Genomic DNA, 24,955 nt, shown 5'->3' on the forward strand with positions numbered 1-24,955 from the left:
TAGACAGTAAATTCAAGGCCAGCCTGAGCTACACAGTGAGACTGTCTCAAAAAATAAAAAGCAAAAAGGAGGAACTGGAGGGCCGGGGATTTAGCACAGTGGTTCTACCACCTGCCTTGCAAGTACAAGGTCTGGAAGAGTTCGATCCCCAGTACCAAAAAAAAAAGAGTCTGGTGGTCTATACTTTCAGGCTCTAGATTCTTTGAGCTGGGGATTTAGCTCAGTGGTTCTGCCACCTGCCTCACAAGTGGAAGGAGCCGAGTTCGATCCATGGTACCAAAAAAAAAGGAAGAACTGGATTTCAAAACTGCATGCAGCAGGATTTAAATAGGGAAGATGTGTCAAGGAAAGCTTGAGGTACTGGGGGTACCCCCTGCAGACCCTGGGGGAAGGGGGTTATTCCAGGAAAGACTCTCCTTCTATCACTGCCACTGTCCCCAGTGTGGGCCTGCAGGCACAGCTGACCAGAGACCTCTGGGTGATGCAAGAACAGGTAGAAATGTTCCTACGCAGACATGAGTCAGGCCAAGCACACGGGGTGGACGGCAGAAGGAAGAGGCTCCTGAGGGTACTCCAGTACTGATGCCCCAGGGCCAGGACAGAAGAGCCCATGGTTAATGGGCAACAGTACTAACTATCTCCGGGAAGGGTTGTGGGTTTCACTCCATGGCTGGGATTCTCCACTACTACTCAGATGCCTTGGATCTCAGGTTCTATTTGGAACTGGCTTTTATTCCCTTGTGACTTTGTTACAAGTAACATCTCACCTTTCAGTGATAATTCCGTAATGGAAACTTTGTTTATCCTCCCAGCTCTCAATACAGAGCAAGGAAAAGTTTGGGAAGTGAGAGGTTACCGGCAAACTGGCCCAGACTTGTTTTACATGCCTAGCAATAGAACAGACTACCGACATTTCCACACAAAGACAAAAACAAAGCAACCAGACAAAAAATACATTTCCTATTAATCCTCAGAGATGATGCTTTTCCAAGAAAATATCTGACACACAACTGATACAGAGATTATGATACAGAAATGACCCTTCATTTATTAGAGGGCTCAGTCTATAGTCCTCCGTCCAGAAACCCCAGAACTTCCCACACTGATTCTCTCAGTCATCACGAGGCACACAGTGAGGCAGGCGAGACATGACTGTCACCCGCCCTGCACCCTTCCTGCAGACCGTGTTGAGTGACCGAGGCCGTGTCTGCCTCACCTGATTCTGTAGGATTTCCAGATTCCTTAATGTTGTTCCGTTCATCGTCATTAGCTCCATTTCACTAGACAGCTGTTTAAAATTCCTGTGGAGAATGGAATGCAATGAGGCAGCCTGGAGCCTTTGAGACACAAGACACTAACTTGGGGACTGGGAGCAAGGCAGTAACGCTGTGCCAAAGGCACCACTGTGATGGGGAATCGGGCCGTGAGGAGCAAGATAGCACCCCTGGGCTTCGTGGGGCATGGGCACAGGACAGGCATCTTGACAATGAGCACAAGAACATGGTGGGGAAGCAACAGCAGTATTTTGTTTTGGTTTATATCTCCAGGAATAGAACCAAACACAGTCTTGAACCCTGGGCAGAGCATGTGGTGGTTCCCTCAGGAAAAGCTATGCAATTAGCTCGAAAAATATGTCAAGACTCTTAAAACTGTCCTCCTCATTCTGCAGTGTGGGATCAGCTCGGTAAACACTTCAGAAGCTTCTGCTCAACATTCTGGTACGTGCAGCACGTGTTATTTGCTCTATAATTAACAACACCTATTGAGGTGGCCAAGGTTTAGTGAGCACACAAATAAAAAGTAGCAAGTTATTTCCTTAAACCCAGAAAGAATTCACATGCTCCTTATGTCCCTGTAACTATCAAATAACTAAATTAGAGATGTAATCAATTTCAGACAGACCTGAGAATTGAGATGCAACATGACTAGTAAATGCACTCCAATTCGTGTTAATGACCATTACCAATGTGCTGCTGGTGCAGCAATTCAATTTCCTCCAACAGCCAATCCTTAGATGTTTCCACCCACAGCACTTCACAGACTCGATGGGTTATTTGTTAAGAGAAGAAAAGTATGGCAGGTCACTGAACTACGAGGGAGGAAAACATGTGTCCAGCAGCCCTGCTCGAGACTGGCATGAGATCTGCATAAACACCCAGTTTCCAAGCCAGTTTCAGAAACGCATCCTCACCCAGGAATCCATAGCTGAGGCAGCACGAGGTCCCCTCCACCCCAAGACGCCTCGCCACCCACTCCGAGCCCTGGAGGAGAAGGAACCTCCTTCGTGTCGGGAGCGCTGCCTGCTAACTATGCAGTCCTTCAGCCGTGACAGCTTCCATCCTGTCTGGGGAACAGCACCTGACGGAGGCTGCTGCACTCTGCCCATGCCCTCACAGCGAGAGCTCAGTGTAAGCTGCTTCCCTCACCGAGCGCACTCCTTGGAGCAAGGGCCATCTGTCGGCGACCCTCGTGTGGAAGCACTCAGGGCCTCCACTCCACTCAGCAGGCGCTCAGCAGACATCTGGACCTTCCTCGGGGGTGCCGTCTGGGTGGGTTTCCTGTGAGTCGCGGAGCCCCAGAAATGTCTGGGAAACACCAAGGACAGTTACAAAATGTAAAACACTATTTACAGAAGAAACCAGGCAGCACTGGCTGTGTGGATGACAGATTCACTCTGGCAGAGCCAACAGCCAGGGCTCCGCGCTGGCACCGAGCCTATTACTCATGTGTGCAGACGCGAGTCCTTGGCGTCCGTCCCTGCTCCCGGTGGTCAGGCTTCACTAACGCCATGTGGAGCATCAGCCGCAAATGAGCTCCCCAGTGTGGACCCTCGCCAGCCCTTCTAGGCACGGCAGTGAGCTGGGCCACCATAACAGCCGGAGACAGAGCAATCATGAGCAATGGACTCGTGTTCTCACGTTCCGGGGCTGCGGTCCAGGGCCCAGAAGCCCATGGGTCTGCTGTCCCTCGAGGGCCGCTTCCTCCCCTGAGGCTCCTCCTTGTGTCCTGAAGCCTCCGTCGCGAGGCTGGAGAAGACCTAACCACCCCAAGGCCCCGCCTCACCACCGCCACCAGTAAGTTGGTTTCAAGCTCTGATCTGAGTCGGGGACAAAGCCACGCAGACCGTGGGGGCTGGCATGGGAGACCAATCGAGAAGCCTCAGCCCGCACTCAGGAGCTGCTTCTGTCCTGCACCAGAAAGACTTCCTCCCCGGTGAGGCAGGGGCCAGACAGGCAGACAGCAGACCACCGCTCACGCCCCGCACATCACAGCGAGGACCCTGTCAGCCCGACAGCCCACTGTGGGGCGGCGTTTCCGGTCAGGCCTCTGCCTGAATCCTGTGTCCATCAACAACCTGAGGGCTCAGTCACCTGACCCTGGCGAAAAATGAACCCCTGCTCCTACTATTCTGTCCTGTGTCCCCGAGAGAACTGCTGAACGGGTACGCCAGAGATGTGAGTGGAGAGCGCACGGCCTGCTTCGGTGCCAACGCACCCCAACATGCCACCTGGTGTGGGCGAGCGGGCAGACGGGAGGAGGACGGAGGCCATGGCACCGACCTCTAGGACAGCGAGAGGAAACCGTAACTGCGCACACCAGGCCGGCTTCAGCTAGCGCTGTCCCAGGCCTCTCCGGAGGACAGTGGGCCTTCCACTCGTATCAGTGTGCAGTCCGTATGGTTTCCCACTGGTGTGTTTTGTTCCTTGGGTGGTTGGTTAGCCATGGTTGTTTCACTGTTTTCTTTCTGCCCCAACTGAACAAGTAGCTAAATTTCAAATTGGACACAAAAGGAGATGAACCACTGGGCAGTCTGAAACAGGCCGTACCCATGCAACAGTGACAGCAGCTGCTGCAGGGATGAGGGTGCTTCAGGTTTCCGTGTACTTCACTGATGAGTATTCTGGAGTTGGACTCTCCCTCCACATACAAGAGAACTTCCTTCTGTGCATGCCTGATTCCACAAGGACTTCTATACAAGTTTAAAGCAGGGGCCGTATCTATCTGCCAGCAGCCCTGAGTATGGCACAGTATATGACTGAAGACCTGAAATATTCAAGCAACTCTAAATTATTTATCCTTGTAGAAGCAACCAAATTTCATGTGCTTTGAAATGAACCTCATAAACAATTCCTGACCAGAATTCATGCTGTGTAAATCTGGATAGAAACCTTACAAGTAACATGGGAAAATACTTCATTAATATTTCAGACACCAAAAGCACAGGACGTTCTTCAGCCTCAAGTTTTATAAGGGAGGGAAATGCCCATGTGAAAGCTCACCAGGGAAATTTACATTCTCTATCTATCACTACCCTGCTTTTTGAAAAAAAAAAACAAGCTAGTCTTCCTGATTTTGATAAACACAGTGAAGGTAAAGATCTCTTCTGAAAGATCATCCATTACTGAAATTCTATTTAGTATTTAAAAACAGAAGGCCAACTGCATCTTTGACAAAGGAGCCAAACACCCTCACTGGAGGAAAGATAGCCTCTTTAATAAATGGTACTGGAAAAATTGGGTTTCAACTTGCCAGAGATTAAAATTAGACCTATATCTCTCGCCATGCACTAAGCTAAAATCAAAATGGATTAATGATCTAAATATTAAAATAGAAACACTGAACCAGCTGGAACAGAGGTTAGGTAGAACTCTTGAAGACATTGGTGTAGGAAAAGATTTTATGAACAAAACCTCAGGTGCCCATGAACTAGCACAAACAATCAACAAGTGGGATCTCTTCTTATTAAAAAGCTTCTGGGCCGTTCATTTAGCTCAGCAGTTCCGCCATCTGCCTCACAAGTGCAAGGTCCCGAGTTCGATCCCCGGTACCAAAATAAAATAAAAAGCTTCTGCACAGCAAGAGAAACCACCAACAGTTTGAAGAGACAACCCACAATGTGGGAAAAAATTTTCACCTGCTGTTCCTCAGACAAAGGTCTACTATCTCGAATCTATAAAGTACTTAAAAAAATCAGACCTCCCAAATTTAAAGACCCAATCAGAAAATGGGCATCTGAAATGAACAGATATTTCTCAGACAAAGAAGTAGAAATGGCAAATAAAAATATGAAAAAATGCCCAACATCACTGGTCATTGGAGAGATGCAGATGAAAACAACTCTGAGATTCCACCTCACTCCAGAAAGAATGGCTGCTATCATGAAATCAACCAATAATAAATGCTGGCCAGGGCTGTAGGGAAAGAGGAACCCTGCTCCACTGCTGGTGGAGTGTAGACTGGTACAACCACTGTGGAAATCAGTATGGAGATACCTCAAAGAACTAGGACTGGAAGTCCCATTTGACCCCACTATTCCACTGCTGGGTATCTTCCCCAAAGATTTAAAAGAGTCATACCACAGTGCTATATGTGCACTCATGTTCATAGTAGCACAGTTTGTAATAACTAAAACTTGGAAACAGCCAAATGCCCATCAACTGGAGACTGGATAAAGAAAATGTGTTTTTTTAATAAAATGGAGTACTACTCAGCCATAAAAATGTGAAATTAGAGACATTTATAGATAAATGGATGCATATTGAGGCCACACTCTCAAGTGAAATAAATAGGAGATAGTGTAAATACCGAATAGTTTCTCTAGTGTGACTAGAGAAATAATAGATAAGGACTAGAGGTGTAGAGATAAGGACCTAGAGATAAGGACTAAAAGGTATAACAGATGTGAAATAGGAAGAAAAGGGACAAAGGGGAAGGGGAAGTGGGAGGGGTAGGGGAAAGGAAAGAAGGGAATGGGATTAATATGAGAAAATGGAAAAATGGAAACAAAATCTTTGTAAAGAGGGAAGGATGGAGGGGTTGAAGGGAGGGCTGGGTAAGGGTGAAAAATAAGAACCAAGAGAGATTATGTAAAGGTGCAAATTTCCAATGATGAATGTCATTATATTGTATACCTAAAATGTACCAATAAATTTAATTTAAAAAAACCAGAAAGCCAGGTGCAGTGGCTCACATCTGGGAGGCTGAGGCAGGAGGACCGCCAGTTTGAGCCCAGCCTGGGCAGTTTAATGACCTGCCAAGTCCTCATCTCCAAATAAAAAAGGGCCAGGGATGCGGCTCAGTGCAAAGGCCTGGTGTTCAAGCCCCAGTACCCCAAATGGATAAATAAATAAGGACACCCCTCCAAAAAGAAGAAACTACCATATCAAATATAAAATGTGTAGCAGAAAATATTTCTCTGTGACGTTCAGAGCTCCTAAATTCCTCCTTTGCCCAACTCTGGGAGTAAATTTTATTAATTATAAATTGCAGTGTATTACAAAACTTCAGTTTTATTTTACTCCCACTTTTCACCAGTCTCCAATTAAACAAAGGACTGACTCTGCATTGCTGAATGCTGCCCAGGAGGGCACTCGGGACGGAAGTAACCAAGTGCGTGTCCAGTCCCCAAGGCACCAGGCTGAGCGATGGGCAGAAAGCCAGACAGGACCTACAGCGGTGTGGGGATGCAGCGCAAACCCAGGGAGGGAAGCTGCTCGAGGCGAAGGCCGGAGGCGAGCAGGCTGAGCGTCCCCGAGTCCCCCTGTGACCCCGAAATGAGCCGTGGGACAGCACGTGCGGAATGATGTCCACCAGGGACACGTGCTGGGTGCTCGGCCCTGGGGGTCTGCAAGGGGCTCACAGCGGCTCCTCCTGCACGCACGCCACGGCGGCTCCACGAAGGGCCGGGGTCCAGTGTCAGGCCCGGCGGCTGCCCAGTGAGGGTGCAGTGAGCACCCCCGGCAGGGACGGTGGTGACTCAGACCTGGGCCCCGACTCCAGCTGCACAGTCTTCTAAGGACAGCGGCCCTGGGCCTGCTGTGCTCCGTCTGTCTGGCCCTTGCCAAGGTCCGCTCCTCTCCGAGCACCTGGATTGTGCCCTTTGAAGTTCACTTGCTGCCCCTAACTGACCTTCTTCACTCACACATCTCTCTCAAATCCTATCACTTCCCTCGCCCTCACATCTACCGCCCGGTATTATTTTCTTGGTGTCTCAGATCCTTTTACCCTAGCAGGTCATGCCTTTGCTTTCATCCATGAAGGACTCACTGCCTGAGAAATGCCCAACTACACACAACCAGAAAACCCTTGTCGGGTCAGGACAGTGCCATGGGCAGGGCTGGGATCCTCCGGAGGAGGACAGGAGTGAGACTGCACCACGCCTTGCTGGAGCCCAGGGCCCCTGGCACCTAAGGGCAGACAGCCGCAAGAGCTCCAGGCCTGCAGGGCCCTCGGGTCCTTCGGGGCCCCAAGCTGTGATGCTCCATGAGACCAGAAAACAGTATCCAACCAGGATGCAGGAAAGCAGCAAGGCCCAGTTCACTGGGGCAGGGAGCACAGAGGACAGAGAAGAATACAGGCGGGACTGGGCGGCCACAGCGAGAACAGGATTCATACAGACAGGGACTGCCCGGCCCTGGCGCTCCTGACATTTCAAAACAGCCACGAATCAGCTTTACCAACAGAGCTCACACTGCGCAACTTACCCGCTGGGGCTGTGCGTCCAGTGGCTTCAGGTACAGCACCTCACTGCCGCACACCCGCGGCGTCGGGCAGCCAACAGCCAGCCACCTTCTGTCTCTGCAGACAGCTCCTCACACAGCACAGTCCCCAGCCTCGGGCTGTGTCAGTCTCCTGCCCTGGCAGGTTCCCCAGCCGGCAGCTCATGCCATGCTCCACTCCCTCATGCTGGACGCTGCTCTCCGGGCACGGGTCACAGTGGCTGCTCCCCTTCCACGACATTGGGCACAACGCCCACGTGAACACCCATGCACACTCTGTCTGGGCAGACACTCCTGTCTCCATGCATTCCGCCCAGGGAGCCCCCTGGTCAGACAGCAGCGCCGGCCGTTTTCGGAAGAGGTGAGTCACTCTGCATTCCCATCAGCGATGGGAGGGAGCCATGTGCTGCTGGCAGGCCTGGCACTGGCTCACCTGGACTTCAATCTGGACTCGCCCGATGACCAGTGATGGCGAACATCGCTGACGCGCTTACGGGTCACTCCTACAAATTCTCCGGGAAATGCCTGTGCTGGTCCCTTCCTCGCTTTACACACCGGCTACCTCTCTCTTTACTACTGATCTGCATGAGCTCCACGTCCAGTGCCTCACTGGATGTATGAGTCGCAAAATTTTTCTTCCATTTGGTGGGCTATTTTTTCACTTTCATGATGTTATCTTTAAATAAAAGCTTTTAATTTTGACGAAGTCCAATATATCTGGGGTTTTTGCTCTTGGCATTTATGCTTTTCACACCACAATTTAGAAAACCCTGACTAATCCATGGCCATGAAAACTTACACGCTGGGTTTTAAGGTCGCCTTGGTCCGTTTTGAGTTATTCTCCAGCTCCTGCAGGACAGGAGAGAAGGGTCCGACTCCGCTCTCTTGCACAGACATCTGGTTGTCCCGGAACCGCTTGTTGAAAACACAAACAAAAACCTATTGGCCACAGTTCTGTCTTCACCGCAAATGTAAAGCTGCACTTCCGGCCTCCCCAGGTCAGTTCCTACACTGGCGCCACCAGCCTCAGAGTCAGTTTTGAGCCAGGAGCGAGCCCCCAACTCTGTCCTTTTTCAGAACTGCGGGTATGCTGCCTCCCATGCGTTCTCCTATGAACTTGGGGACTGGCTTGTGGATTTTCACAGAGAAGCCGGCTGGGATTCTGATACAGACTGCAGTGAATTTACAGATCAGTTTGGAGAATATTATAGTTTACCAACATTAAGTCTCTAATCCGTGAACCTAGGGTGCCTTTCCACGTTTTTAGGTCTTAATTCCTTTCTAGGATGTTTTATAGTGTGCAAAGTAGAAATTTCGTTCTTTCTTTATTAAATTCATTCTTATTCTTTGTCATGCTATTGTAGAGGAATTTTCTAATTTTCATTTTCAAATTCTTTACTGCAAACGATTTTTATATATTTATTTCATATCCTATATTTTTGTGAACCAGTATATTAGCACCAACAGTCTCTGTGAAATTCTTTAGGGTTTTCTATATGTGAGTTCAAGTCATCTGAAATAATGAATACTTTACTTCCTTCCTATTGGCTTTATCTTTACGTGGCACAGTGCTGGCTAGAATACCCAGGACAGCGCTGACGTGGTGGGAGAGGACGTCTTCATCTTCCTGCTCTCGGGTGAAAGGCATTCAGACCCCCACCAACAAGCGTGCTGTTAGCTGCAAGGCTTTCAGGATGCCCTCAGCTCAAACAAGCTCCTTTTAGTGTGAATTTCCTGAGTGTTTGTATTTCAAAAGGTGTTGCTTTCTGCCAAAGGCTTCTCTGTCTACTGAGATAATTATGTAGCTTTGTCTTTTATTCCACTGACAAAATATAGTACATTCATTGGTTTTTGGATTCTTAAACCAACCCTATATTCCTGGAATAAATCACATAGTCATGGTACTTGGTCCTTTTATCATACTGCTGGATCCATCTGCTTGTGCTTTGGTGAAGATTTTGCGTCTCTATTCATACGATACATGAGTCTGTGGTATCTTCTCTTGGGATGTCTTTGCCTGGTTTTGGAGTAGTGACAGTTGAGATGTATTATTATTGTTGTTATTTTCTTCTAGGGGATAGTGGGATGTCCTGTGAGTTTAAATGTTTGGCAGCATCCCTGGCCTGTACCTATTAGATGTCGTTAAGTAGCTTATATATTAACTCTATATTCACAAATAAAAGAAGTCACCATGTATTATCATTCTGTTTTTATAAGCAATTTTCTAATAAAAAGGTTTTAGAGTTCATCTTGGGTGAATTTTCTCATTCTTTCCTACAATTTCCAAAGCCAAAGCTTACTTAAAATTCTGACCAAACTAATCTCAATGAAAAATCGTCCAAGATGACAAAGCATTCATTTCTGATAACAAAAAAAGCCAATGCCTCTAAAATGTCATACCTTTAAGAACTGGACTAATTAAAAAAAAAATTGGACTAATTCTGTCATAATTGTTAGCTTTATGTTCCTGTGACAAAATACCTGAGATAATCAACTTATAAGGAGGAAAGGTTATCTTAGCTCGGCGCTTCACAGGTTCCAGGCCATGGCTGATTTGCCTGGCGCCTTTGGGCCTGTGCCCAGGCAGCGCATGATGGCAGACAGTGTGTGGGAAAGGAAGCACGGAGGGAGACAGGAGGGGCCAGCATCTGGGTCCCCCTGGAGGACACGCCCCCGTGACCTCACTTCCTCCTGCAGGCCCATCTCCGCCCAAAAGCACCACAGGCTGGAGACCAGGCCTGTGACCTGTGACCTGTGACCTGTGGGCCTCTGGGACATTCAACGTCCAAACTACACCAGGATCCACCTGCTGTCCTTCATGCTATAGCTATGCTGTTACATTATTCTGCTCGGAATAGCCACACTTAAATCCTCAAAACAATTTTGGAACCTCAAATTTTTCCCTTATTAAAACACTTTACTTCACCTACTCCTAAGAATCATTCCTGAAATGGTATATCTTCTTCCACCACCTCAAATTCTATTGTAAAGGCACAAAGACCTTGAAATAAATGCTCCTCGATTTTATAATATATGCAGCAATTTTTATGAAAGCATTCACTAAACAAAGCAACTCAAGTTGAATTCATTTTTCCTGACAATACAAGTCTTAAAGTACAAGTTCAAAAGTTCAGCAGCATAACATGATTATAAAGTAATACAACCGCATTTCATACACAAGGAGAATATTCACTTTTTCCAAAGTAACTGCCTCAAGAGGTTGCTTTGTCTTTCCAAACTACACGGCCTGCAGACCTAGTCCCCTGGCATGGTCTCCAGAGTGAAGTCACATACCACCTGTGAAGCCCCACCACCCAGGCTGCAGCAGTCCAGTCTGGTCGCCATCTGCAGCCGCTCTTCCTGCTTCCAATGTCTTTGTGGCAATTTCCAACTAAATCCACTCTCCAGGATCTGGAATTCCTTCCTTCTTTCATTAACTCCATATTTTCTGACTGTCTACGAGGAGCTAGGAACACATACAAAATGAGGGCCTATCGCTTTGCTTCATTGTTTGCTGTTATTTTAACTCAATATGAGAGGACACACTCTTTCAGTCTCAAATCATCACCCAGACACATCAGAATCTGATTTTACAAAGCAGGGGACAGTTTCACTACTCCGATGTTAACTCTTCCTTCCTTGGTGCTGCTTCCTTCCTGGGCGAGCTGTCCATCCCTGACTACTTTGCTGAAGCTTCTCCAGCACTGAAGCTTCTCAAGCCCAATGCAGATGGCTTGTTCTTTGGGGTTTTTTTGTTTTTGTTTTTTTGTACGTTTGCAGTTCATGTAGCTTACAATAGTCTTGGGGAATCGTTACGTGTACATAGTACAGCATGTTTCTTCTTTTGTTTCTTGCTTCTTTAAATTTTTAAAAATTTTTAACACCATCAACCACACAGATGGGCCTCTCCAATAGCCTAACTGTGGGGTTAAAGCAGCATCCACTGAGGCATCATGGCAGGCCGCCACTTTCTAAAAGTAAAACCCTTCGGCCATACTAGAACACTCACAGGTTAATATAACACCAGGTTAAAAGTTTAAGTGATTCAGGGCCAGGGATTTAGTTCAGTGGTTCTGCTGCCTGCTGCACAAGCGCAAGGACCCAAGTTTGATCCCCAGTACCAAAAAAAAAAGTTTAAGTGATTCAAATGCCTCTGAGCCATCACGCACCATCATCTTCCTCCTCCTCCCCAGAAGAAGCAACTCCTGACCTAGCAAGGGGTCCTCTTGGAGCGGTGTGTGCCACGCCCTCCCACACACCGACTTCCAGCTCAGTTCACTCTGTTGGTCCTACAGACACTCACTGTGCATGGCACACACGTGACACAACAAACCCATTTCCCTGCGATGCCATCTACACTGCTTCAAACGGGACAACTATGCCTCTAGAGAAGCATCACTGTTTCATCAAGGACTGCACAGAGTACATCGGAGACCTTATGACAAGACTCCCAAGGACGCTCCCTGTCCCACTCTGCCCAGCACCTCAAGTCAGCGCCACTGTCCAGCTCCCTGCTGGCCAGCCCTGCGGAGTGCCGAGTTCACTGACCCAGGGCCACTGGTGGGCGGTGACTCCTGACGGCGGCAGGACAGGGTTGGTGGTGGAGAAAGAGAGAGGCAAGAAGTCGACCCCACTGTCACCTCGTTACACTAGCGTTCCCCTTGACAGCCACTGTCTGGTGACGTTTCTGAAATCTGCAAGTTAGTCACTCTGCGAAAAGCACCTGGATTAATAGCTCGCCCCTTTCTCTCCAAATGTACAGTCTGTGAAACAAGAGCTGAAACCAGGAGTTAGAAAAGTAGCAAAATGTTGTGAATGCTTTTAACTCTACTTCCTTTTTTTTTTTTTTTTGGTACTGGGGATAGAACTGGGATCTTGCGCTTGCAAGGTAGGCAGTGGAACCACTGAGCTAAATCCCCGGCCCTAAACCTACTTCTTAATCCCCTTAAGAGAAAGCACAGTTCCACAGTCAAAACAATCTACCAAATGGTTACCATGAATACAAGCTGCCAGAATTTTATCAATATTTTAAGTTAATTAATATTTGTATTATTCTGCAGCAGTACTACCAAAGAGTCTTTCTCTGTCCTGTCCTAGGGAATTCTACCAAAAGCAGGTAAATCCTCTGAATATAACACATACTAAAGTTGAAACATTTTTACTGTAACTCTCCACCTGCCCTTTTGACTTGAGACACCACTTACTCGGGTTTGGAGAGTATCTTTTCCAAGTTAAACTCTTTGAGGTATCTTATTATGGCAGCCAAACAGCAAATCACAGGTTTCTCCAAGTTAATGATGCCAGAAAAACTTTGAGAACCTAAAAAATAGAACGGATACCCTCATTAACATTATTTCCATTATTAAAAAACAATCCTAAGTAAACTTTAGATGCTATCTCCTAAACTGGCCCATTGGAAAAATTGTGAGTGATTACAAATGACATAGGAGAAAGGAGGCATCTTTTTTTTTTTTTTGGTGCTGGGGACTGAACTCAGGACCTTGAGCTTGCAATGCACTTGTGCTTGCGATGAATCTTTTTTGGAGAACAATAAAGAATAAAGAAAATATAAAATTCTCTATGTATTATCTAAAATGCACCAATTAATTTATATATATATATATAAAGACATATATACAAGGTGAGCTGAAAAATCTTTTGCAAACAAAAACACCAGTGATGACCTACAGGGTAAATACACACCCACAGGGTAACACTCACACATTCCACTAAACACAGATTATGTACGCCTACTGAAAGGGACAGCCTGGACTGCAGGGCTCAAGCTGAGTGGCCAGCCAGACACAGGGATGGGCATTCTTGGGGTCCCGGCCAATCCCAGTGATGAGGCCAACAGAGGAGCTCTTGCTGAACCGGCACCCAGTCCAGACCGCCCACCCCACCCCACTGAGAGCAGAAGGCCGAATCTTAGCACCACGGACAGGGTCCCAGCTCCCCACCCCCACCCGGCTGAGTACCCCAGTGGACCCCGAAGGCCCCCACGCTCCCTCTGCCCCTCGCCGTTTGCACAGATTCAGATTCGGCCTCCTCGGCAAACTCTAGTCCTTCCTGCCTTATCTTCTCCTTAGCATTCACCACCGTCCAACACACTAACCAGGTACATTCATGTGGGTATTGTGCGTTTGTCCCTAAAACCACCCTTAGGGACTTGAGTAGAAGTTTTCACAATCTCCCGGAGACAGGCGGGGCAGGGCCAGAGGGCAGAGACTTCCTGTTTCTTTCTACACAACTGCAGAGTTAATGCTTTTGCAGTAAGAGTTTACTACTTTCAGAAATTAAGAATAAACCAACAGTATATCTTTTTATTTTAATTATAGATGTTCATAAAATCAGAGTGTAAACAAAGAGCTAACACCCCCCCTTCACCTTCGCCTGAGCAGTGATTTTCTTGTAACTTTGTAGCCGTTCCCCAGGAACCTGATACAGACTGAGGCCCATGTGTCCCAAGGCAGCACTGACCAAAAGTGAGTGCTTGTATCTGGCCTGGAAGAATGACAAAGGTGACACCAGCACATTGGCCTCCCTCAGTGCGGTCCCTGCAGCCTGCGTGTCTGCGGGAGACTGCCCTGTTGATCATACCCACAGCAGGCTGCAAGCAATCCAGGCCACAAAGAGTTAACCCCACAATCGGCTTGTTTTAAGAAACGAATCTGACTAAAGCTTATTGTGACTCATGGGGGCACTGCAGTGGTGTGTGGATTAAAAGCTATCACCAGCACCGCACCAGCCAACAGCAACAGCAGAGGCCAGAGAAATGGCCTGTGAAGCTGTGAGGCTCTGATATGATACACAGCCGAGGTCAGAGTGACTCTTATCCAAATTCTGTTCCCAGAAATGAAACCTCCTTAACTGTAAAGACAGGTTAATCATTAACCACAACCTATTCTGGTCTGTTCTGTTCCCAACCCAAGAATACTGTCCATTTCCTACAAACCTTGGCTGCATCAGCAACTCAGCCCTAGCAACCACACCAGCCCCTGACCCCAATCTGACAATGACTGCGTCACCAGGAAATATCAGCATTCTGGCTGCTTCAGGGTCTTTGCTGCTTCCTCAGCACTGACCATCCCAGCTCCCTGTTTTACTTTGATTCTATCTCTAAGGCTTTCTTCTTATCTTGTGTTGTTGCACCAACCAGGAGATCGGGATCCTCTGCAGGGGTCCCTGGTACGTGGCCTTTCAGAGTCTCCCAAAGGGACATGGCCCTCGGGCTGGACCTCTGGGTCAGGGTGGGCCCTACACTCACCTGGATGGGCGTCTCCTTCCTCCATATATGAGCTATCACCCAGGTAGAGCTGAACTTATAAGAAGTAAGTTTTCTCAGCCTTGAACAATCCCCCTCGGGCCCTTCCTCTCCTGTGGCTGCCATCCTCTGGCCAGTACAGAGAAGATTAACAACCTGGTCCTGTCAACAAGGTCCTGAGACATCCTGTTCTCAGAGAATCTGGTTTTCTTTCAAGGCTAAGATATAAAGCTGTCACTGTATGAGTAACTGCCTTTGTCCCACTTTGTAACCTTGTTTGCCTACCCACCAGTTTCACACCAGACCCCTCTGACCCTAAGTATAAAAATTGGAGCCTCTCCTTTGTTCAGGAATCAGCCTTTGGACACGAGTCCACTGGGGCAGTGTTCACCTAAAATCCTGGAGTAAAATCCTCCTGTTTCACCTGTGGTTTCTCCTGTCCCTTAAATTCTGCAACACGAAGACAGGGACCTCAAGCTTCCAAGGGCCCGCGACACTACTTTGAGGTTCCCTCCTCACAGATGGCTGTGCTCCATCTGTGTCCCTCAAGTGACCTGATGCCCAGAAAGGAAGAGGGCAGGCTCATCTGCAGTGGCACTGCATCCTGGGGTCCCAAGTGGGACATGGCTCAGGCACCTGATTCCCTCTGGCCCAGCACTCTGTGTCCCAGGCACAAGCTAAGCAGATACCCTTCGGACGTGGAGGGAAGAACTAGCGAGACAGGGAGGTTGCAGCAGGAGACGAGGAGTCAGGATCCACAGCCCATGGCAAGGACAGAGGATCTCTGTGAGGGGTCCGAGGAGCACTGGGGAGGGGCTAAGTCTAAGCCAAGGGGAAAATGCATTCAACTCAAATCTATGAATCGGGCCCTAACACAAGCTGGCCTGGCAGGAAGGAGAGGTAGAGACAAAATCAAGCTCCCAGTGCCTGAATGAGACCAAAAACGGCTCCCTTACATGTCAGAGCCCGGCACTAATGCCCTGCCACTTTAATTCTGGCACCCAATCTTTCGCGATCCTAGCCTCCAGCTAAGTATTTATCCAGATGTTCTGTTAAAATGCAGGGATAGGGCCAGGGATTTAGCTCAGTGGTTCTGCCACCTGCTGCGCAAGTGGAAGGACCTGAGTTCAATCCCCAGTACCAAAAATAAATAAATAAATAGATAGATAGATAGATAAATAAAATGAAATGCAGGGATACTAATGGGCCATCTTAAAGATAAGCAAGAAAAAACTGTCTTCAGTAACTCCTTACATTCTGATGGACACGGGCCCAGAGGTCCCATGGAGAAAGGAAGATGCTGTCAATGTTCCTTCCTGGCTGCGCCCACTGACTTCTGATCACAACCTAGCTGTCATTAGACTGAAAGTCATGAACCCGCATTCAAACCAAGCAGGCTGCATTCAAATCAGCCCGCCCAAGGACTTCTGGCCAATGTGTAAAATACTCACCTCTGACATCCACTGGGTCCTTTGTGTAGAACTCTGTGACCACCTGGAAAGCATGGCTGTATTCAAAATAAACATTATCCATCCTCTCCACTCGAATTCTGTCATCCCGCAAACTACAAGAAAAAAAACAAGAATGTCAAAAACAATCCACAGAGGAGGAGATTTAGCTCAGTGGTTCCACCAACTGCTGCACAAGCTCAAGGACCCACCCGAGTTTGATCCTTGGTACCAGAAAAAAAAAAAAGATCCACATTAAATCCTGACCTGCTCTCCAAAAAAGATTCGCTGCTCCTTCTCACTCATATCCAAGACAGGAAAAGAGAGAATATGGTCTGCAGATTCCCGGGCAAAGCACCCCATTTCGTGAGCTACTCAAGTTACTCCTTGTGTGTGTGTGTGTGTGGGATGGAGGACTGAACTCAGGCCTCACACAGGACGGGAAGCACTCTGCCACGGAGCTACCTCCTCCACCCTTACCATAGTTGCCTGCTTTGATTTTATGCCACCCAGCACGTTGTGAGCACTTAACAAATATCATCAAAAAGGACTCGCTACAGTCAGGATGAACTGTGTTAATGAACGAAAAGGGAGAGGGACTGAAAGGCATTTCAACTGGCTCCCATCGTGTGTTTAGACACACAAGCCACTGCTCTCCGGGGGGCGTCTCCGTCTGGGTTGCTTCTGGCGGAGTAAGCACAGCCTCCAGTCAAACACAGGCAGCTTCCCTGACAAACTTGACTGTTTAGGTAAAGCGGTCCCTGGCCTTTAAAAGCAGTCAGAGTCCAGGTGCGACAGGCGTAAATCACAGCCCCATGCCCTCCTGCTCCTCTCGCTCTGTAAACGGCCACACCATGGCCTTCACGGTTTCCTGTTCCTAGGGTCGGACACAAGCACGCACCACGCCCCTGTGAAATGGGGGGACTCTCCACTCCCTTTTCTGCACCTTGCTTCCTTCACTAAGTAATGACTCTCCACACTCTTCATGTGAAGTGAGGTAGATACAAACCATTCTTTTGAATAACTGGAAAATACTTCATAGTGTGTGACTGCCACAATGTATCCAACCATTTCCTTACTGTGCAATATCCAGGTGGAGTTGAGTGTGCCGTGTTACTTTAAAGCATTTTTATTCTCAAAATAATACACCCTACAGATACAGCGTAGGGCCCACGGCCCTCTCTGTCACTGTCACGAGGGAACGCGTCTCGAGTCCGATGCGCATCATTACACGCGTGCTTCCACACTTCACAGCACAGACGCTATCTTGCGCTCTCTATTTTACAGGACTGCTACTTCATTAAACCTGTACGACTCGCTCTGGCACTCGAATGTTACATTTCTAAGACATTCATGCAGACAGGTGTAGTTTATTTTTAATGCCTCCAAGTGTTTCATTCTTTCTTGTATCTTCTAGCACAATTTTCAGATTTGCTTCCCAAATTTAACCGATTTGAATGGGGGTGAAATGAGAAATAGACTGGTTCTCCACAGGGCCGGGAGGGCGGGGAGCACTGTTCAGAGCTTCCCCCTTCCCTGCCGAGCCGCGGCACTCCCTGCTCGGCACACGGTCTCCCCATGGTCACCCTGTTCAGGCTGCTCGGTCGGCCCCTGGGCCCGGCTTCCAGCCACCTCAGAATCAGCACACGAAGTCCCCATCCCCGCAGCTTGCTGTCCACACCTGGGTGCCAGGGCCCCGACCTCACTCTGTCTTGCCTACTTCTGGGCCTTTGATTTTCCTTAGCAATTGTTGGCTCATCCTGCTCAGTTTCACAAGAAGTTTCCTGGGATCTTGACGGGATCCACAGTCAGCGGGTGGAGAGGGGCCTCCTTAACACGGTGACAGCCGGAGCACTCACAGGTCCGCTTGCGCCTTTCTGCCCTGCCCAAATGCTCTCCATGAGGGCTTCGCATGGCTGACTGTGCTCACTCCTGACAGGTGCGTGCACACGTGTGCCCTCGAGGGAGAAAGGCCCCAGGAGTCTCTGCTGGGAACAGAAGCGCCGAGGGGGCCCAGCATCCGGGAGAAATCGCTGACTGGATCCATGGAAGCAAAGGGAAGAGGGACGCTAGGAAAGCACATGTGACTGCTCTGGGAGCATCTCTTACATACGCGGATACAGGTGTGTCCAATAACCTAGGAAGGCAGGAGTATTAACAACGAAGGTGGACCATGACCATCCGAGCTAAGACGTTCTGGAAACCTTCCCAATCTTCGGCTCTTATGCAGAGCCCGTCCTTGGTCTCAACATGAAACTTAAGAAAGCCCTGAAGTCATCTCCAGGGCCAAGCTAAAGTCAGCTTCTGAATTTTTACTTTTATAATTTTTCCTCGAAACACGGAGATTCTACGATCTGGGTTAAAAGGTCAACTGCAATGTCTTGCAGTAAATAAGAACAGTAGAATGCCCACGATCCTGTTTAATGGGTTACAGCTGTAAAAGAAAGCTTCATGGCTGAGAATCTGAGTTTTTCATGTCTGCTTCTACTTCACAAACACAGATGAACAAAAACACACAGACCCTCAGGTGTGGCCACAGCAGCAGGTGGCAATCAGGTCTCCATGGAGTTCCCAGCCTAAACAGCACGGAGGGTTATGGTGGTTACGTGGAAGACATGGAAGATCCATGCGCACGGCCACGCCCACCAGGAAGGAGCCCTTCCCTCCCTCCCTCCCTCCCACCCACAGGGAGCAATTGAAGAGACCACCCGGCTTTTATTATTCGTCTCGGAAAAACATTATTGCTTTTTGTTTTGTTACACTCAAGATGCTCTTTAGCCTCCCCCAGTCCTGCCGTAAAAACACCCTTTTCACTTCGAGCACTAGCACGAGCACGCTGCACGGCTCTCACCCACTCTTCCCTTCCTGCCGAGCCCCTTCCCCCTGGGCTTCCAGAAGCCTGCAGCGATGGTAGAACACATATGACCTTCCTTCAGCTCAGGGTGCCTGCTCCTCAGTCGCTGCTCTAATTAAGGCTTTGTTTGATAAGCACTAAGGATTTAGAAACCCATTAAGCGTGGGAGAAAAAACGATGTGCCCGTTACCTGAGGCTTTCGGGAAAGCGGTCCAAGAGCATCAGCTCCATCCTTCTGCCACCTATACGGGAAACCTCCACATACAAGCATGTGCTCACAGACACCTCAAGCTACAAAATCCCTCTCTGCCCTCTCCTGGGCCTCCTGGTTACAGTGAGATACGGTGAGTTCAAATCACTCTCCTTGAAGCAAGATTCTATCTGAAATTCTGCACACACACACACACACACACACACACACACACACACACAGAGGAATAGCCTATTGTTTTGTCTTTAATCAAATTCCTAACTTGACATTCTCACATGTCACACACCTCCCTGCTATCAACAGGTGTTTCTGAAAGGTTAAATGGTGATCAAACTGTCCTTCTCAGATCTGTCAGCAGGATCTCCTCCACTGTGCACCGAATCACGGGACAGTACACGTCAGAGGATCAGAGGCACAGCCCCACCCACATACATGACAGCCCATGCAGCAGGAGGCTGGAGCGGGCGGGGCATCTGTCTGCTGACAGGTTTCCTGGCCAGTCACCAACTGTAGGCGAGAATACGGTCTGTATGAGCAGCACGGCCCCCACCACAGGACTGGGAATCATCCCCAAACAGACGTATCCAGTGACAGGCATGACTGAAATGGAGTTTAGATGCACAGTATGCGCACAAGGGGAAGATAACGAGTGCAGAGCCCCATGCTCCGATCACCTCCCCACAGGAGGCTTTGGGACACCTGTGAGATTTAACCACAACACAGCCCCATCTGCTGGGGGTCCCCCTGGGGAACCTCACTTGGCTCCTCCCTCGGCAGGTCTGGATGTACTGAGCCAGTGAGCGGGCCCTCTGCTAGACCTTCACCATAAGCAGCACCATCATCTGGCAGCCAGGCACCACCCACTTCTGTGTCTCCACCATCCGCTGCCAAACCAGGCACACGGCAGGTGCCCAGTGTTTTTAAGGAGGACTAAGTGATTGAATATATAATGGACATCAGTCAACACTGAGTTTTTTTCCTCAGGTTAAAAAAAGGGAAAATCAATTAGAATTTACTGCTAGCCATCTAAATTAATAAAATTAACTGGAAGGTGGAATAGAGCATCTTCATAAGAAAGAGGAGCCAATTTGAAACATGAAGAGCTCGTCTTCCAGCGCTTACATGCCTTTTCTCTGCCTTGAATTTGTCTCTAGCTCTAGTTTAGACTGCTGTCATATGCAACTTGGGGTTAACTCCAACCAGCGCCCACCGCAGTCTAAACAAGGAGCCCTCTGGTGTGACACATGTGTCTACATCATGCACCAACCCTCCCCACTCCGCCACCTCTGCCTTCTGGGCCGCCGAATCTCAAGCCCCTCACCACCACCTGGCAGCTCTGGCAAAGTCAACTCAACCACTAACTTCAGAATCCTGCTACACCATACACACTCAGGAAATCACAAGTTTGGCTCCCTAATTACATGTTTTTAATACACCTTCAGTAAATACTTAACTCCGAAAGCAAAGAATGTTTGTGAAACACTTAAAATTCTCTCAGGTAAGCAAGCCAGGTGCCATCGGCTGTACCTGTGGTGCCCACTGCCCAGAGTCCCAGCCTGGCACCTGCTGCCCTCCAGGACCATACAGCCCGGGCTCCGAACTCCACTGGGGCTTTCTCTGGGCCGTGTGCCGCGCGCTCTTGAGTCCCTCTGAGTCTCTGACTTCTCACTTTATGCTTCATTCTTCATGTGCATGCAGCAAGAAAGGGGAACTGTACAGAGGTGTCATGGCCTGACCCCCTGGCAAAGCCCCGCTGTTCCTCTCTGAGCCTGGACTGTTAATTTATCGAGAGGGAGATAGGGATTTCCCCACTTGATTATGCTTTTTAAAGCACCCTAACATGCTTAAACTTTAAGTGATACTAAAAATGTAAAAAGCAGTTTAAGTATAAAAAATGGGAAAAGAGAGGGCTTTTTACTCAGATCCATCTATGAACAAGTCAGCTGCACTCCAGTAAAGATGCGCACACTGGCACTATCGCTACAGGCCAAGCGCTGACTTTAAGTCTGTCAGAGAAACAGCAAGGAGCCGAGCTCACGTGGGCTGCAGCACTCACTGGCACAGAACTGGGTGGGACACGGTGGGATGGCTCCACCTGGGGAGAGGACACACAGGTATCCAGTCCCTCCCGCCAGCACAACTCTCTCCTTGTTATATAGGCACATCACACAGCTCCGGAGGGGACAGCAGCGGCCAGCTGGGGACCTTGGGCTCCGTCCGAGGGAGGCCCTGTGCCAAGCTCCCGTAACGATCCAGACACAGAGCTAGAGCTGATGACAGAAAGGCCAACAGGCCAGACCAGACACTGCCCGGCAACATCTGCTCCCCTGGACAATCCCTAGAAGAGACAGGTCGTCTGAACAAGAGCTTCTCCACTCCAGGCTCAGGCTCCAGAAAACCCTGTGGTCCCCTCAGCCATGCCAGCCAGGGCAGAAGGAGATGCCCACACAGCCATCCAGACAGCAGAAACAGGAGCTCCAAACCCCTTGTGCAGGCTCTGTCAGTAGGGGACAAGGAGGAAGCCGGGGCTGGGGGCCAGGAGCCAGGGCCCGTCCCCATGTGTGAGTGGAAACCATCCAGGAAACCAGGCCTCCAGGCCTGTGTGCCAGCAGAAAGGCTCTTCTGCCTACTGGACAGCGATGGTGTCTCAGTCACTGTCCTGGTGGATGAGACACAGAACCGACCCCACAACGTAAGGAGGACAGTTTACTCTGGCTCACGATTCAGCCTACAGTCGGCTGCTCTGAGGCAGGGCAGCACGGCAGAGGGGCCAGGGGAGGAGAGCTCCTCACAGCCCGGCAGCCGGGAAGCAGAGAGAGTCAGGGGAGGAGCAAAGGAGGGAGATGAACCTTCCCAGTTACACCTACAGATGGAGCCCTTCCAGCCAGGCCCCACCTCCTACCAGCAAGGTTCCCCTGTGATGGCCTGAGGCTTGGGTGGGGGTAATCTGCATAGAAACCAAGCCACACAGCACCAAAGAAGGCCCAGGGAGACCACACAGAAGCTGGAACTCCCACAGGTTCCCAGCAGGGATGGGAGGTGCCATCCCACTCAGGGGACCACAGAGGCGATGGAGGGAACCTGCACTGCCACCTCTGCCTGGCAGTACAGAGGCAACTCACCTCTACCCTGCTGACGGGGCCAGAGAGGGCAGCCAAAACAGAGGGCTCACAGAACACTGACTCTCACAACACCATACAAAAGAGTGCAGGTCTCAGCCGAAAACCACTCACCATGCCCAGAAATAGGGACAGCGCAAACTGAACATAAAAAGTTCCGGAACCAACAGACATCGACATGACAGCAATCACGGCGCTTTCAGGGCAGCCACAGTCAGAATGCTTCAGTAGCAGCTACACATACAACTGAAACAAATGGAGAGATGAAGCAACTGCAGAACACGGGGTTTCTCTTCAGAAACCAGCAAGGCAGAAGAAAGTGACATGGTCTTTCTCGAGACCTGAAAGAAATGAACTCTGAACACAGAATCCCAAACCCGGAGAAGAAAACTTCTCAAAAATGAAGGAGAAAACAGTGTTTCTGGGTGAAGGAAAAAGAAGAGAATCTGCCATAAGCTGCCCACTCTGAAAGGAAGGCTGAAAGGGATTCTCTGCACAGAAAGGTAAGAACAAAACAGAAGAAAGGAAGCAGCCTGGGACCTCGGGGAAAGGGGAAGTCAACACTGATGTGCTGAAGCCCTCCTCATCTGAACAGGTCAATCTTGTATTTAATGGCCCTGCTGAATTCTTACCATTTCTAATCATCTGTCACTTGTCCTGGATCTTCCATGCAGGCAACATACAGTCTGTGAATCACATCAGCTTTAAATTTTTAAAGCAGTCTTTACATATTTCCTACCATTCAGTCATGCTACTTAAAAATACTCTTCAGGGCAGTAGCTGATCAGTATTAGGTAATAAGAACATCCATGTGAGATAACTAACAGCACAGTTACTAATTGTATCTAAGTAATATATTACATTAGGAGTTTAACTCTCTTCTTAGACCATTATAAACATGAAAGACTGCAAAGAGGATGAGCAAGCATAGACACAGATACACAGACACACACAGATAGTACACACAGACGGAACACACACAGAGAGAATGGAAAGCTGCCGTAAAACACCCTGCTATGTGTGTGTGCACTGCAGTTCCAGCGATCACTCCTGGTGTTTCCCGTGTTCCTAGCAAACCACCGAGGTGACTGCATGATGTCCAGCTTGAAAAGCACCACCTGGATCGCCTGGGTTCCTACCGCACACGGCCACGTGCACGTTTCTTATCCAGCAGCCCCCGTCGCTTAGGGGTGGTGAGTGCCAGGCAGCATCTGAACTCCCCGTGCTGCAGGGACGCAGCCGCAGTGTGAGAGGAAAGCGCCGTGTCCGTAACGGGCGAAGTCAGCCTCTCAGGCCACACTGTGGCCAAGGGGAGGAAGAGGAAGAGCTGAGTCTTCGCAGAATGCACACAGCACTGGGGGAGGGAGATCCCCAAAGCTCCTCTCAGTGTTGCTGCCGGTGTAGGAAACTCCAAGTCCCCAGTGAGCCGCGACCCCAGGTCAGAGGAGCACAGGCTGTAGCAGACGTGCATCATCCTTCCTGCCAAGCAATGCTTCGTTTATATTCCACTAACTCTGGACACTTGTTTGACTTTATTCTCAAATCTTCTTTTGGTTTTAGTTTTGTTTAAAAAAAAGCGGGGAGGGGTATACACTGACACACTACATCTTAGGTTTATAAAGAGTCAAGTCACATTGTAATAAAAGTACTGTAAATCAAAATAGGTGGGGAAGTTAGCAAAAAACACTTTTCCTTCTGAATATTTTTTTACTTGTACAACAAGCATACTTACTGTAATTTTTAAATTACAGTTTAACAAGTGTAAAAGAAAAAATTTCTAAAACAAAATAATAAACACCTGTCAAAGGAGACGGTAACCCAAACTCAGGAAACATCAAAATAAACACCCACCACCGCCCAGCTCCTCCGAGCACAGACACAGCAGGCGCCAGCCACTGCCACCCGCACACACAACTGTCACCTCAGCGGGCCTCCACTCGGCTGCAAACCCTCCCTCACCCGGCCTCATACCCCACAAACTCAGGGCTGGTAGCAGATGAAGGGTGACGAGAACACAGGGTCTGTACACAAGGGAGCACCCCTCTGCCATAAAGAAAGACACATTTCAGTCGCTTGGAGGAATGGATGCACCCTGAGACCATGGCACTCCATGAAATGAATCAGAGGTACAGCTTAAATATCACATGATCTCTTATCTGAGAAACTCGAGGAACAAATAACTCAGGAGCAAAACTGAAGATAACAGGAAGACACATCTTTTGCAAACAGGAAGGGGACGCAGAGATGGAGCAGTGGGGAGGAAAGGAGAGGGGTTGTGCATGCACCAGCTGCTCACAATGAATGCGATCATTAGCTACTGCAAATTGGACGAATAAATTTTTTTAAATTAAAAAGAGAAAAACAACAGAAAGCAAACAACTAAACAAAATAAAAGACCAAGTCAATGTCAAACAAAAATTTCAGAACTTTGACCTTCATAGCTGTGTGCCACCCAGCATTCCTCATTCAGTGGGCTCCTCGTACCTACACCTGTGTTGAAACAACCTCATACAAGCACAAGAAATTAGGCTGATTAACCTTTGACAGAGCAGCCTGGAAG

The 24,955-nt window shown here is 48.8% G+C and overlaps 1 protein-coding gene across 6 annotated transcripts in view; it reads right to left on the reverse strand.

Annotated features, from left to right (window-relative positions):
• Msh3 (mutS homolog 3) overlaps positions 1–24,955 on the reverse strand; it is a 119,353-nt gene that overhangs the window by 74,418 nt on the left and 19,980 nt on the right. For 5 of the 6 annotated variants that reach the window (XR_015438895.1, XR_015438896.1, XM_087180736.1 and 2 more), the window contains exons 9-12: positions 16,215–16,327; positions 12,704–12,818; positions 2,427–2,585; positions 1,217–1,301 (exon numbers count right to left, since the gene is read on the reverse strand). Coding sequence is in view for 4 of the 6 variants with exons in the window: in XM_087180736.1 (XP_087036862.1) it covers positions 1,217–1,301; positions 2,427–2,585; positions 12,704–12,818; positions 16,215–16,327 (472 nt within the window). In the remaining 2 variants the exon portion in view is untranslated. The remainder of the gene's footprint in view (positions 1–1,216; positions 1,302–2,426; positions 2,586–12,703; positions 12,819–16,214; positions 16,328–24,955) is intronic. The other variant, XM_087180735.1, reaches the window with a different exon arrangement.

This window comes from Heterocephalus glaber, unplaced genomic scaffold, assembly GCF_053883595.1.
Source record: "Heterocephalus glaber isolate CG9 unplaced genomic scaffold, H.glaber_assembly_v1.0 deba00001465, whole genome shotgun sequence".
In the NCBI taxonomy this organism is placed as follows: Eukaryota; Metazoa; Chordata; class Mammalia; order Rodentia; family Bathyergidae; genus Heterocephalus; species Heterocephalus glaber.